The sequence below is a fragment of the Tyto alba genome, unplaced genomic scaffold, assembly GCF_018691265.1.
Source record: "Tyto alba isolate M040663 unplaced genomic scaffold, T.alba_DEE_v4.0 Super-Scaffold_11, whole genome shotgun sequence".
Classification (NCBI taxonomy): Eukaryota; Metazoa; Chordata; class Aves; order Strigiformes; family Tytonidae; genus Tyto; species Tyto alba.
This window is the reverse complement of record NW_024881273.1, coordinates 13043983-13058678: the sequence shown is the minus strand read 5'-3', so window position 1 is coordinate 13058678 and position 14696 is coordinate 13043983. Positions and strand designations below refer to the sequence as shown.

The window sequence follows — 14696 nt, the reverse complement described above, 5'->3', positions numbered from 1 at the left end:
GGGGTGGCAGCGGGGGTGGCAGCGGGGGGGGCAGCGGGGGGGGCAGCGGGGGTGGCAGCGGGGGTGGCAGCGGGGTGGGCAGCGGGGGTGGGCAGCGGGGGGGGCAGCGGGGGTGGCAGCGGGGGGGGCAGCGGGGGTGGCAGCGGGGGGGGGCAGCGGGGGGGGCAGGCGACACCCCGGGGCCCTGGCCCGAGCCCACCCGCCGGCCGGGAGAGGGGCGGGCTCCGCGGGCAACTCAAACCACCGTCCACGCCCTCAGCCAATGGCCGGCGCCACCTCCCGCCGCCAACCAATGAGAGCGCGGGACCTCCCGCCACCAGCCAATAGGAGCGCGGGGGCGGCAGCGGCGAGTAACGCTCGGCGGCGGCGGCGGCGATGGCCCTGGAGCGCGGCGGCCGGTCCGTTCCCGCTGGTACCGAAGGTCTTCCCCGGGTGTTCCTGCAGAGCCTGCGGACTCTCTTTGATATCCTGGATGACCGGCGGCGGGGTTACGTGCACCTGCGGGAGATTGAGTCGCGCTGGCGCGGAGCGGAAGCCCGGGAGCTGCCCCCCGGAGTGATGGAGGGGTTGCGGCGGGCAGCACCGGCCAGCGGGTACCTCACCTTCGAGCGGTTCGTCCTGGGGCTGCGGGCTGCCCTGACCGGTGCTGACCCCCCGGCAGAAAGTGGCGGCGGGCGGCGGAGCGTGGAGAAGCCGCCGAGCCCGCGGTGCGCCGAGGAGCGGCGCCGGAAGAGCAGCGGGCAGCGGGAACCGGGGCAGAGCCAGCCCCGCGGCCGCGGTGAGCCGGGGGGCCGGGCTGGGAGCGCCGGGCTCGCAGCGCGCCCGGCTTGGTGCCGGAGACTCGAGGTAGGCAGGGCGGGTCTGTCCCTGCGGCTTGCTCCGGCCCTCGGGCAGCGGAGACCCGTTCCCTCCTCCGGGCTTAAAGCAGCAGCGAGCTCTTCCCGCAGGCCTGGTGTAAAACACTGCGAAAGTTACTGGTTCTGATTTCGGCTTCGGTGGGCTTTGGGCCAGGCTGGGGGGGTCAACGGGAACGGCAAGCACGCCACCCCACCGTCCACCTCGGGTTTATGCTTCCTTTCACATCTCTCCCCGCGTGAGTGCTTGTCTGTTTATAGCGGGGACAAGAAGAATTAAGGGCTTTGCCATAGCGTGTCCGTGGTTGTCCCCTGGCACAAAGCCTGTAGGTGACCTTCCTCGGGGTGTGGGTGATGCGGCTGGTCATCTCGGAGAGCTGCTGGGCCCTGGGGTCTCCAAGAGCCGAGCAGCTTCCCCCGAGTGAGAGCTGTGGGCGTGGAGCAGCCATGTGCTCGGGTGGGCTCAGTGCTGTGGGTGCATCCTCTCAGAAGGGCTTGGCTCACGATTTCATCCGTATTTTGGACAAAAAAATTAGAAAAACCTGATCCACCTTTGTTTGGATAATTCTGCAGCACTGTTTACACTAATAAATAATTAAGCAATAATTAAATGGGAAAGCGGCACTGGGGAGATGTGCTTTGCTGCCCCCAGGTGCTGCCCAGGTGGCCAGGGTCTGTCTGCAGAGCTCACCAGCAGGTCCCTCTGGACTCTGCCCCTCCCTTGGGAGCCAGGGCCCCCACCCCCAGGTAGCATGCTGACCTTGGCAAGGGGGAGACTATTTCACTGGCATCTTGATTCTTTGCTAGTCAGAGGGAGATGTCATAAGGAAACCAGGCTTCTGGGCTTATCTGGTGAAGGTAATAATTCTTTATCTAGATTTGTGATCTATAGACACAAAAGTCTGTGTGAGGAGCTGGTGTTTGTTATTGCAACACTTGAACACAATGACTTCCTCTACCTTGGGAAAGTTGGGCTGGTTTGACTTTCCTTCCCACTCAGTCCCTCCCAGTCCCTTCTTCTGCTGGGTGGAGAAGAAACCTTAACCGTGGCTGAGGTTCTCTGCTTTCCATTTCGCCTCCAGACTAATTACTGGAGCTTCATATGGGGAATATTATTAAGCAGTCTAGTTCTTCTATTGTCAAGAGTGTAAATCTGGAAAAACCTGAAAAAAAAATCCTGCTTGGAAAACAAACAGCAAATTAAAAGCTATGCTCTGGAAAGGAGCAAGTAGATGACTACAGCAACTTTCTGGTTGCTGAGGATCTTTCCATTACAGGCTGCTGTTCTACTGCTGTCTGGAGCCTGGAGGCAGCATTAGTGTCTCAGCCCTTGCTGCCAGCTTCCTGCAGTGCAGGGCTGTATTCTGGCAACAGGCTTGAATTTCAGGTTGATTCAACAGCTTAGTGAATGTTATAACTCTGAGTTATTCTCTCTCTTTTAGCTCTAGATCCTGCAGAGCTGCCCAGTGCTCCCTTCCACCACGGAGGGTTTCCCAGGGTGTGGTTGAACGGGTAGATGTTCTCTTCGACTGGCTGTGAGGGATTTGGGCAGTGCTGTGGCAGGATGCAGATCTTTCCTGCTGTGGAGAAAGGTACTGGATGCTGAGAGTTGCCCATAGGTCCAGGAAGCCCTGTCTCCATTAATATTATATTGTTTGGGCTCAAGGCTGCTCTGAGCCTCCAGCTGCGTGAGGTAGCTTCTGTAAGAACACAACCAAGTGCAGCGAGATGGTGCATCAGTGCTCATCAAATACAAAGAGTCTGAGGAAACTCTCCTTGTCTGTGTTCTGGGGGAAGGAGGTGCTCACAGGATGCCACCCTAGCTCTGCTTTCTGGTCCACAGGGCGCCTGCATGCATCAGAGGTGATTTGGATGCAAATCATGGCAAGATGGCAGAGGTTAGGGCCAGGTGATCCTCCTGGCCTGTCCAGGGGGGCAGTGTGCCAGCGGGATGGCGCTTCTATCCCTTCTTCCTTGCTAACCTCCATCAGTGTATGGGCAGAAGTTCTTCTGAAGAAGTTCCTGCTCATTAGCTTCCAGCTTCTCAGAAGCTTGCACCAGCCTAGCAGTGCTGGGACAGCCTGTGAGCCGCTGCTGGGTACCAGCCATAGTCTCTGGGGAGCCAACAGCATCTACTAGATGCAAGGATGATGAGACTGATATTGGAGAAGTCACTGGGCATGGAAGTCACTGTGATGGGCTTCCCTACTGTTGGTGCCTAGGTGGCCTGTCACAGCAGCACCTGAGCATCTCGGTGTTGGGGATCTTTACCCTTCTGGTTCCCCCGAGAGCTGAGACCTGGGGAAGTTAAGACAGAGCAGAAAATGCCTTGAGTACGTGGTCTGTGGTGGCCCTGGGCACTGCCTCCTCCCCAGCACAGCGTTTGCCTTTGCTGCTGGGGTCACCTGGCTCTAGCTGCTGCCTGGAAGGCTGGTGGCCCCAGCAGGAAGGAGGGGATGGTTTGTAGGTAGCTGTTACTGTCTGGGCCATTGCCAAGGACAGGTATGTGAATGTGTAAAACGACCCTGAGGTGTCTGCTCTGTCCTGGGCACTTGCTCTGGCTGACTGGGCTCATGCCCTGCAGGCTCTGGGAGGGAGGAGGCCAGCCCCTATCTCATGGCAGGATCTCTTCCACCTCTAATAATCTGGTCCTGCTCTTTGCCTAAGAACTACTGATCCCAGCTCATTAGCAGGAATCCTGTTTTAGTCAACTCAGGTGCACGCAGCTCTGTTTTTTGACCAGGGAGTGCTTTCTTACCACAGGTTCAGCTATGCTAAGCCTGGCAGTTCTAAGTAACAGCAGTGAAAACCTTTTTAACATGTTTATACCCTACAGCTCTTCCCGAAGGTGCTCTTGGCTCTGCTTTGGGATCCTGCCTATTGAAGCTACCCTTGTTTTTGGAGCTGTTCCTCAGCTTCCCAAGCAGGATGTGCTACAGGTCTGCTAGGAGAACATGTGTGTGGTTGCACTGGTCTTTCTGGGTTCCTCCCAGGTAGATATGGGTGAATAAAACCAAAGGCAGTTGGCAAAAGAGATGAATGGGTGATATCAAAGACTTTGTGTTTATTGACATGCCGGAGACCTGTCTGTGCCAGAGCACTTGCTGGCAGGAGAAGAGGGATGTTGTGATGGACCGGAAGGAAGATTTTTGCTGTGCCACAGTACTTCTTTTGGCACAAAGTGACAGGCTTGAGGGAGGTGCTTGTGTAGCATTGCCTGTTGCCCCCTGAGCCAGAATCCAGCTCCTGTTGCTGAACCGGTGCAAACATGACATCACGGGCAGCCCCAGTATGGTGCAACTTTCCCAGACTATGTTGTCTTCAAGGTGAAGGGTGGCTCCTGTGGCCACGGCTGCCCTGTCTTGCCCCATATCCCCCTTCCATCGTGTCCACGTGCTCAACCGAGGGGACTTGTGAAGCAGCAGGCAGTGATGTGCCAGCCCAGGCGATGCTACGCGCCCTGTCCCAATGCTCGCAGCCCTCCGTGCCTGCGTGGCAGGGAATGTGCTAGAGCTGTGCCAGGCAGCTCCAGTGCCTGGGAGCAGGAGCATGCCCACCCCACGGGGAAAGGATGTCGTGATGGGTGGGGATGATGCATGGGGAGCGGTCCTGAGGAGGTGTTTTCCCCAGCTGCCTCACTGCCTGTCTTCGCTTGCCTACCTCCCTGCTGCTCTTGTTTGAAAGCCAGGTTGGGAAAGAAGCTATTGAGGAAAGCTGTGTGTGGAGAGCAGGGTGAGCTACAAGAGCGAGGGAGTGAGCACAAGGCAGAGTCTGCTGGGGACTCGGCAGGGGACCAGGGCTAGAAGGGAGGTGCAGCAGAGCAGGCTTGCTGCCCAGATACGTCTGGGGAGGGTGCTGGCTGCACCCTTGGTTGCCCTGGCGCCATGGTTTGGGGTGGCTGGGCGGTGTTCTGCCAGCTCAGCCAGAAGCGGGGATCTGAGCTGGCTTGGCCGTGGCCGCAGGGCTGTGTTTCTGGTGAGTTCGCCAGGGTGAGCAGTGCAGGGCTTGTACTGACTTTACTGCCGGTGCCCAGCCAATACCTGCTTCAGCGTACAGGCAGCACAGGCAGGAGATGTCTGATCCAGCCTGAAACCTGCCAGTATGAACTCAATCTGCAAAAATAGGTTATACGTGTATTTGGACCAGTGTCATATGTTTGCAGTAGATCAGTCTTTTCAAGATAGGATGTTGAGATTTAAATAAAATTTTGGAAAACCTGCAGCCTGATTTACTCTATGGTTAGACCACAGGCACAGGGTCTTGGGGGGAGAACATCTGCACGGCCAAGCCCACTACCAAGCAGGAGCTGCCTTCAGGAAGAGTTGGGTTCCTGGCAGGGCCTGTGCCACTTGAGCGGGAGCCAGAGGTCCCATGAGGACAGGACAAGGCTAGGCAGTATCACTAATTCAGGCACAGCCTGTGCCGTGACTGAAACCGCATTGCTGGGGAACTGCCTGCTTTTTGCAGGTGACCACCAAGGTTGGTTGCCAGGCTGATGCAGCCAAGGAGGTTGTTGGTGAAGCCTGCCCTACACATACAAAGATGTGAGCAGGTGCTTGGGCTGGTGCTTTGCTCAGCTGCTCCCTGCCACGTCTGTTTGCAAGATCACCCTGCAGATAGTCCCACAGAAGTGGCTGTGGTGGGGAGGTTTTTGTTACAAGCAACTGGTAGCCTCATGCTTTCCTCTCTTACAGGTGACGATGCTAAGGCTGCCGGGCAGTCCCAGGGAGATGGCAGCCGTTCAGGGGCTGGGGACGCTCAGAGGCATCACAGGGGACGTGCAGGACACCGGAGACACACCATCGCCAATGGTGTGGACTTCAGCATGGTAAGGGGACAGCCCTGCCATGGGCTCCGGCGAAGGGGCCTGTGGTACCTGGGCGAAGGTGGATTGTAGGGGTCCCTTCACTGCTGACACCAGCTCTGTTTGGGCTGTGGCTCCCCCCTGCCCACCCGGCACATGAGCTGGGGGGCGTTGGGCAGATCCTCGTATTTTGGATACAAAGCTCTGTTAATGTACTTGGAGGTCCTGCATTACTTCAGAGGTGCTTTATGTCCTGAATCGTGCCAGAGGGGGAGGAGGTGCATGTTCCCCTGCCTTCCCCTGGAGCAGGGGCAGCCCATGGAGCCAGTGTTTGACTGCATGGGTGCTTTCCCCGTGGGCAAAAAACTTGGGAAAGGCAGACGTGTGGGTGTAGGAGCAGGCAGGTCTCTGGGCCTTTCAAACACTCCAGCAAACATCAGATACACTCTATGCTGGCAAGCAGAGGTGCTGGGCCTGCGAGATGGTCTCTGTAGATCAGGGCTCAAGCATGCTGATTCTCCTGGCTCCTGAGGGACTTTTTATGAGTAATTCAGAGAAATCAGCACTGAATTTAGGTGGGCAGCCCAGGATAGAGGGATCTGTTTCCCTCTCCATCCCTGAATGGAGAGGCTTGGATCAGATTGCCTGGCTGAAGGGATCTGCACTACTCCCAAGTGAGGTGGAGGAGCTGTTTGGGCGTGCTGCCCACAAGCTCAAGCTAAATTTTCCTGGGAAGAGAGCCAGGACCCAGCCTGCAGGATGAGTGGTGGGCTGGAGCTTGTCTTGCCAGTGTCAGAGCTGCTGCTGAGGCTGTGACTGTCACCTCTGCACTTCCACTCCTTGCACCCTGGTGTCACTTTGCTCCTCGAGCCCAATAGGGTTGACTGGTGGCATGGGCAGCATCAACTGCAGCCTGGTGCTGGCCTTGGGGGACATAACATGCTCCTACGCCTGGCCTGGGTGGGGTGTGGTTTTTGCACACATGGTTTGCTGGGCTTGCAACCATGCCAGGGGTTGGGATGCTCTTGGGCCGAGGGGGCCTCTGCTGAGAGGTGCTGGCAAGGAATAATAAATATAGATGTGTGTGACTGGAGTTGGACGTCTCTGGTCCTCAGGGTTTTGGTGTCTGGGAGATGCTGCTTTGGGGAGGGGAAGATCTCGCCTTCCCTGGCAAGGCTCTTGCTGTGCATGCAGCTGCAGGCTGGAGGCCATCCCTGCCATGAGCTAAGGTCCTGCCTGGTACTGGCGTGGATGGGGCTGGTGGGTTTGTTCCCAGTTCTGCCACAAGCACTCTTGTCGTGGGCTTGTGTTGCGCTTGCCTCTGTTTCTCCACGTTGTTGCAGGGCTGGTGGGAGGGAGGTTGTCTGCCTTTCTTTTCCCCTCCCTATGTACCTAAGTGTTGCACTGCCTTTTGCTTGCTCCTCCCACCAGACAAGGGGTGTCAGTCCGTGTCCCACAAGTGAGAAGCCTTCCCTGGCACCCCAGCAGGAGCCTTTAGATACTAATCCCACTTCTGAGCATACAGAGGCAGTTGGAGCAGGTTTGAATCCAGCAAGGATGGAATCCCTGTGCAGGGCAGTGCTGTCACCTCCTCCACTGATGCTGGGAAGCTGTTGAACCCACAGAGACAAGGCACTCAGCTGTGATTAGGCTAATTTGCCTAAAGCCCAAGGCAGCATGGGAGCTCTGATATCCATCCTGCATCCTGGGGTGCACTAAGACTGGTTCATCCTGAGCAGCAAAGTGGAGATGTGGGGGCTGTGCTGCAGCCCCAGGACCCTTTGCACCACCACAGCTGGTGTCTGCTCAGCTGTTTTGTTTGGTTTTTTTCAGCCAGTCCATCATCGATCGGCCTGATTTTTCCCATGGCCACAGAGGGTAGCTGGGATGAGATCTTCTGTGAGAGGCTGAGGAAGACAGCACTGGACTTGGCTGATGCTACCCAGGGTAGAAACACTTTCATTTGTAGGCGACCTGGGGTACAGCACTATCTTCCTCCTGTCCCAGAAGCTACCTCTGCCTTCAGAGCATCCTTAGCAAGATGCTGTCTGTCCCTGCACCTGACAAAGCTGGTGATGTCCCACTGCTCTGTGGAATGCTGCCTCTTCCTCTGGTCACCATGGTGGCCAGCAAGCCTGGTGGGACCAGGGTAGGCCAGGTGGTCACAGGCTGCAGCTTGAGCTGGGTTGGGGGTCTTTGCCACATACAGCACCTTCTTCGTACCCCTCAGTAACAGCCTGTGTAGCACTAAGGCTCTGTGCTTCTTCCCGTGGGTACATCCAAGCATGTCAGGGGAGGGGGCTGTTGTGTTGCAAACAGCATTTCCAGGAGCAGCAAGAGCAACAGCAGCCCTGGTGTAGGGCTGTCAGGGAGGATGGAGAAGCACTGCTGGCCTGAAGAAGGTCTTGGTATAGTCTCAATTGTCCGTGGTGATGGGATATTTTAAGGGTCATTTCTGAGCTGAATCACTTCCCTCCAGATGCTCTCCAAAGCAGCAGGAGAGGTTCCTGAGCATTCAGCAGCTTCTGGGTGATCAAAGTCCCACTGGTGCATGGAGAAGACTTTCCTGGAGCCCAGTCTGTGCTGTGGGCAGTGGAGGCCTGGCTGCCTTGGGGCAGAGAAGGCAGAGACAGGAACACAGGCAGCTCTTTGTGCTCTTGGCAGCAGGGCAGGAGCTGGGGGAGCAGATTGGCATGGCTCAGGAGAAAGGGAGCAGGAACCCTGGGCTCACTGAGTAAGGGCTGATGAAAAGGTCACTGCACCAGTTGCTCTGTTCCCCAGGGATGTTCTCTCACCACCTCTGTGATTGCCAGTGGCAGCGCAGTGCCAAGGAGCAGCAGGAGAAGAAGGTGGCAGTGGAGCAGGGCAGTCCATGTCCCCTGGCGCACAGACTTCTGCTACAGCCCGGCTGTCAACGGAGGGGCCGAGCCACCTGCACTGCAGCAGCCTTGGCTGTGCCACAACCTGGCGCAGAGTCCTGCCCTGCTTGTTCCAGGGGGACAAGATCCGGGGGCAGGAGCCCTGGGCACCCTCGTAGCAGCTCACCGTGCCCATAAGGGTCCCTGCACCCCTCTCCAGGTGATGGTGGTACTTGAACTGAAAGACTGGCAGAGACGCTCAGTGGAAAGGCATGCTATGCTCTGCTTAGCTGGGAGGTACCTCAGGGCAGGAGGCAAAGCAGAGTGGGGAGCAGAGTGCTGGGGAAACAGGGCTGCAGGTTTTCCCCTGGCTTCCAGTCTGCACTTTAGCTTGGCTCCCTGCTGCTTGCCAAAAGCTGTGTGTGTTTGTGCTACTGGATGAGCCTTACAGCCTTGAGGGGGCATTTTGGGAGCAGCTGCAGGCCCTGCTCTTGCTGCATCCCTGGATAAATATGAGGCAGAGAAACCTGCTTTTGCTGTGGGGAGCCGGAGAGTGGAGGTAGCCTGTCTTTTGCCTGCTTCAGTTGTTCTCCCAAACTGGAGAACTCTTCCTCAAAAGCAGCATTGGGCAGCAGCCATCATCCCACTCCTCTGTGGCTTTTCATCAGGAGAGGATCTGAGGCCCCTCCATGCCTTGTAAAGAAACCAGCTTCTGAGTCTTGACGAGACATTGGTGGTCAGGGGGTGACATCTCTGCATGCTCTGTCCTGCAGCCGAAGCACATGAAGGAGCTGGAACAGGAGAAGGATTTCCTATTGCAGGGTCTGGAGCTGGTAGAGCGCACCCGGGACTGGTACCACCAGCACATCCAGTTCATGCAGGAACGCCAGAGGCTCCTGGGGAAGAACAAAACCAGTGCTGTGAGTCTGGGGCTTGTTCTTAGGGTGCCCATCTGCTTGGGAGGGTCTGGGGCTGCTCTGTGGGTTTGGAGAACCGGGCTGGGACTTGACCTGGAGCTGGCCCCATGGTAACCCCCAGCCTCTTCTTCCTCCCGGTCCCCCAGGAATTCCTCCCGGACGGCAGCCAGAGCCACCTGGGGTGCCTGGTCCCCAAGCTGCAGGAGGTGAACCGCTGCCTGGGTGACCTCCTTTCCACTGCCAGCAAGGTGAGAGCAGCACATTAGCCGCTTGTGATCCATCCTGCTCCTTACCTCATGCTGGTGTCATCAGAGCTGCCAGTTTCCCTGGGCTCTGGGGAGGTGACTTGGCTCTGTGGGCAAGGCAGGGGATGGGGGACAGCCAAGAGGCCAAGACAATGCAGCTGGTCTCAAGCTGGGCTGGAGGATGCTCAAGGCATTTGGGGGACTAAAGAAGATCCCAAAAAGGTTTAGCCATTGCGAAGTGAATAAGGAAACCATCTTGCTGAGGTCCTGAGCCAGGCCTCTCAGAGCTGGCTGTCCTGCCAGGCTCCTGGCAGGAGCTGGGCACACTGGCAAGAATGCTTCCCACCTCTGCCTGCCTTGCTGGAGACCCTGTGATGGCCTGTGCTGGGATCTTAATCTTGTGCTGGCATTCTCTCAGTTCCCCGTGTGCCATAGAAACAGCTCTGGCCTTGGAAAAAGGCTGGGGAGGGCCACTGGGAAGGAGGCTCAATGTCTTGTTCTTTCCCTTCATCTTCTCTGCAGCAAGCAAAGCCCTCCTCAGTTCTGAGCAGGCTGGTCCCTGTGGCATCCCCAACTCCATCAGGTTCCCAGCAAGCCATCAACATGCTGAAGGAACAAAACCGCCTTCTCACCAAGGTGAGTGGGGATAGAGGGGGAGGAAATCCTCTTGGAGGGGGCTGGGAGAGGATGGGGTGTGGAATGGGGCCAGGGAAGGAATACGAGGCAATGGAAAATGTTCCTTCAGCTTGGCCAACCTTGGTCATCACAGAGAAGGGTGTGTGGGCTGCACCTGGAGACCTTTTATCATGCAGCTGTGTCCAGCTGTTTGCTGGGTGAGGGTCCACGGACAGGGATGGGGCATCCCTGCCAGAGGGAAAAGACTGACAAATGCAGGTCATGAGAGGGCACAGATGCTGCGGCGGGGGTCTGCAAGTAGGGCTGCTGGGGAAGGGGCACCCATGATGCCCCTGCCAGGGCCAGGCTTACTGCTGAGGTTCACATCCCAGCACCCACAGCCCAGAAAATGTCAGCATTTTCCTCCTCTGTCCCATGCAGGAGGTGACCGACAAGAGCGAGCGCATCACCCAGTTGGAGCAGGAGAAGTCTGCCCTGATCAAACAGCTCTTTGAGGCTCGTGCCCGCAATAACCATGAAACAAGCCAGCTGGACTCTACCTTCATCTAGTGCCAGTCTTCCTGCTCCCTGTCCTCAAGCTTCCCTGCGGTTTTCATGGGACTCTTGGCCAAAACCCAGTGCACCCATCGCTTCAGGTGTCATATCTCAAGGTCTGGAGCCACCCGTGGCATCTCTGCAGGCAGAAGCCAGGAAGGCATTTCCCTGATCCCCCCTGGGGAGCATCCCTGCACTGCTCTGCTGCCGGGCTTTCCAGCTGTGCTGCTCTCAAGCTGCTCCTTTTCTGTCTCTAAACAGACTGCAGAGACTGTACCCCCAGCTCCATGATCCCCAGCGTGCTGGGGGAAACAGCTGCTGCCCATGCTGCCTGCACAAAGGCAACTGGGCAACTGTTGTGCCTTTGGCCTGACTTAGTCCGAATTTTGGCTGCTCTCAGAAAAAGATGATGATTCTTCAGCACTCCAAATGGCATCTCCAGGCAAGCCTGGCTGTTGAAGAGTGGCCTCTCCTCTGCCTTTCTTGCTGTTGGAGGACAAGATTGAAATTCCAGTGGGATGTGCCTGGCCCCTCTGCTGCTGGAGTTCTGCCTGCCAGTGACACTGTACTGGGCCAGGGCAGTGCCTGAGCTGGTGCTCCCCCTGGGGTAATCCCTCTTTCCAGTTTGCAGTAGTGATGCCATAGTCGCTGTTTACATGTCTGCAGGCTCCTGTAGTTAATGAGCCATAGACCCAAACAAGGTAGCCTGTAGCCCTGAGCTGCTGTTTCAGGCTCTTTCCAGATCGAGGCAGACACCTCTACATCCCTTTATTTGGCTTCACCTGGCAAATGTTTTCTTATGACTGCCAGGCTTATATTTTTTTCATGATTTTAAAAGGCAAAATGATGTCCTACAGCATGAGGATGCTAACAAAAGCCTGATTTCACAGAGGGGCTTTAGGACAAGGTTTTGTATTTAGCTGAATGGGGGTGACAGAGTAGAGACTGATGGGCTCTTTCATTTGCACATCTCCAAATGGAGAAATGGCAGCTTTGCCTGTCCTGGTGGTGGATGCTGGCTCCCTGGCGTGACATCCTGCATGAGAACACCCTTCTCCAAGCTTCTAGGGGTGGTGGTGGTCTAGGTGTGGGTCCTGCTAGACTGGTACATCTCAGAATACCTCCTCCTTCCCACCCAGCTCAGTGATGATGTTTGAGCTGGACAGTGTCTTCCACTGTGACTTGGTACTTGGTATTAATGGTACTTTCATAGGAGATCCTTGTGAATCCCCATGTAGCACAGTCCTGGCTCTCCATAGCTCCAAGACCAGGACTTTTCTCTCCAGAGTTGTTTCATGCTCTGATTTTCCTGGCATGATGCCATGGCACAATGCACTGAGATGAGCAGAAGGTGCTAGACGTGCTCTGTCCTTGGCTGGGTACCAGTTTGAGGTTGATCTTGACCTGAAGGTCACTGCAAGGCATGAATGCCTGCTCTACACCTGTGCCTGCTGCCCTGTGCTGGAGCAGGGATCAGCAGCGTGCCAGGGAGAGGCAGTAGGTGCAAGGCCGTGGTGTCCCCTGTCTGCAGGAATAGGGTGTTAGTTGTCCCCTGGGCATTGGTGCCTGCCATCTCTTTCAGGATGCCACCTCTGGTGTCCAGTACCTGTTTTGCCCGCGGTTCAATTAAAAGCAACCCTCTTTATGAGGAGAGTCGCCTGTCTGTAGAATAATAAAATAGGGTGAACTATGTCATTTATCTTCTCTCTCTGCCTAAATCAGCCCATCTGCTGCTGCGAGCCTTGACGTTCCTGACTGTCCTGTCCCACGGGATGTGGGGTAAGCTGAGGTTGCACAATCATGGCTTGAGCATGAGGAGCCCAGGGGGTGTCCTGTGCCCATTTTTGTCCCATCTGGGCTTCCCTGCACTTTGGGGCTGGGGACCCTCCCAATCTCTCTTTGCTGCTGTGGGACAGGGTCATGAAGCCACCTGCACCCCTTCCAGTGCTTGTAGCCTCATCTGGCTGCTCCACCAGATGTGCTGGGGTCTCGTACCCCTCAGGTGGTGCTGGTGTAGTTCGCAACCTCTTGTTTCTTTTTAAGCTACCTCCCTTGGAGCTGGCCCCTGTGGCTGTGGGCAGCAGTGACTGTGGTGCTCTGCCGTGACTCGCTGCTGCAGGGGCAGCCGGAGGGGACCTGGCTGGCACAGTACACTGTGGTGCACATCCTGCCCGGTGCCAAGGGTGGCAGCATCTGCTCACGGTGAACCTGAGGCTCTACCCTGGCCAGAGGCACCTTCCTTCGCCCCTCAGCACAGGCAGGCTGTAGGGTGAGCTGGGACCCCCTGCGCCCCACAGAGCCCCCCAGGGGTGAGCTGTCCGTGCCTCTCCTGCCAGGAGCAGAGCCAGGAGGGTGACCCGAGCCAAGTCCCCCACAGTTGGGAGAGGGATCTTTGCTGCAGCCTCTTTCAAGTGGTGCTTAGGACAGCCACGAGTCCTAGGCAGGGCAAGAAGGGGGGTGATAATTGTCCTCAGTTCCCATTTCATGCCTTTGCTTGGATGCAGAGCCTGTGAGGACCATTGTCCCTGTTCAATGCTGCGCCGTGCAGCACCAGGGCAGCTCTCGCCCTGTCCTGGCCCCAGGACTGTTGCTGGGGTGGGTCCTGCTGGAACTGGGTTCCCCTGAGAGCTGCAGGGCTGACCTCAAGCTGCCAGCCCTGGCCTGGACAGGCTGCTTCTGGGTCCCCGATGGGTCTGACCAGTGCCGCACCCTTCCCTGTGTGTCTGAGCTGTGTCCACTTTGGCACCCTGAACTGTGGGGATTGCACCACTGCAGCGGTGGTCCTGTTACAAAATATTAGGGTTTTGAAAATTGTGTTTCATGACTTAACTAGTTATGCAGGCAGAACGAGTACAGTGAGTAGAGCTAGGCCTTAGCCATAGGGTGAGCTGTTCCCATAGGAAAGGATGTGCAAGAGAAGTTAAGAAGAAAGGGAACATGATGTAACATTTTGCTCAAGAGCCATAAAACATTCAGAATAATACTGGGAGAGATGGTTCTAAGAGGAGGAAACAAAAAGAAAGTGTCATTTATCATATTAGGTTGCTCATCAGCCCAAAACCCCAAACCATGGTGACATAGGAGCCCAGGTAGTCAGTAGTTAGATTAAGATAAATGGCCAAATGATTTTGTAACTTTTATGAATATGTATGGTTCAGAGAATAAGGAACCAATAATACAGTAATGATGTAATGGGAAAGAATAATAGTAACCAATGCAGGTAAAGGGCAGCTATAATGAGCAATTAAAAGCGGACATTGTATGCATGCCTATTATACTAAAGGAGAACAAAGAATGTTGGGGTTTAAGTATCTGTGGATTACAATGTTTTGGCGGACACCTTTGGGAAGGATCCCATGTCCCCGGTGCGCATCGTTAATAAAAGACATCTCTGCTTATCTAACTTTGTGTAGATAAGTTTTTCTTACCGCGCACATTTACAATAGTTGTGGTGAGCCAGCCAGGAGCCTTGCAAGGGAACCACATGGGTCTAAGCGTGCATCAGACTCCAGCCAGCACCCAGAGTTTTTCAGAGAGAAACATCCTCCTTTCCCTAGAAGTTCCTTGCAGTGTTCCTCTGGATTAGGTAAGAATTCAGACATTCTACCTTGGTTCTGGGGTAAGCCTGCCTGTCAGACGGAGCAAAAGCTCCACATGGTTGGGGCTAGGGAATTCCTGTCGGTGGAAGCCTAGTCGCTGCCTGATAAGATGAATATGAAAGTATCGCTGGATTGGCATTGGAGTAACTGGTAATTGGGTAATTTGAGTACTCTGAGGAATCTGTTGTGCACACATTTGGTATTTCTGTATTATCATGGAGTGTGATTGAGTGAGCTTGAGACGTGCAA

The 14696-nt window shown here is 55.9% G+C and overlaps 1 protein-coding gene across 1 annotated transcript; it reads left to right on the top strand.

The window, feature by feature from the left end:
- The first annotated feature begins 357 nt into the window (after nucleotides 1–357).
- SAPCD2 (suppressor APC domain containing 2) lies at nucleotides 358–14251 on the top strand. The gene is made up of 6 exons (XM_042786978.1): nucleotides 358–778; nucleotides 5549–5682; nucleotides 9338–9436; nucleotides 9580–9681; nucleotides 10201–10314; nucleotides 10735–14251. The coding sequence occupies exons 1-6, from the start codon at nucleotides 376–378 to the stop codon at nucleotides 10861–10863; spliced, it is 981 nt and encodes a 326-aa protein (XP_042642912.1). The 5' UTR covers nucleotides 358–375; the 3' UTR covers nucleotides 10864–14251.
- Nucleotides 14252–14696: the final 445 nt, after the last annotated feature.

Bases quoted from the DNA above. Each gene is read 5' to 3' on its own strand.
- SAPCD2 (XM_042786978.1), top strand. From the start codon at position 376: ATGGCCCTGGAGCGCGGCGGCCGGTCCGTTCCCGCTGGTACCGAAGGT. The intron at 779-5,548 runs GTGAGCCGGGGG...CCTCTCTTACAG, and splicing joins GAGCCAGCCCCGCGGCCGCG to GTGACGATGCTAAGGCTGCC. The intron at 9,437-9,579 runs GTGAGTCTGGGG...CCGGTCCCCCAG, and splicing joins GGAAGAACAAAACCAGTGCT to GAATTCCTCCCGGACGGCAG.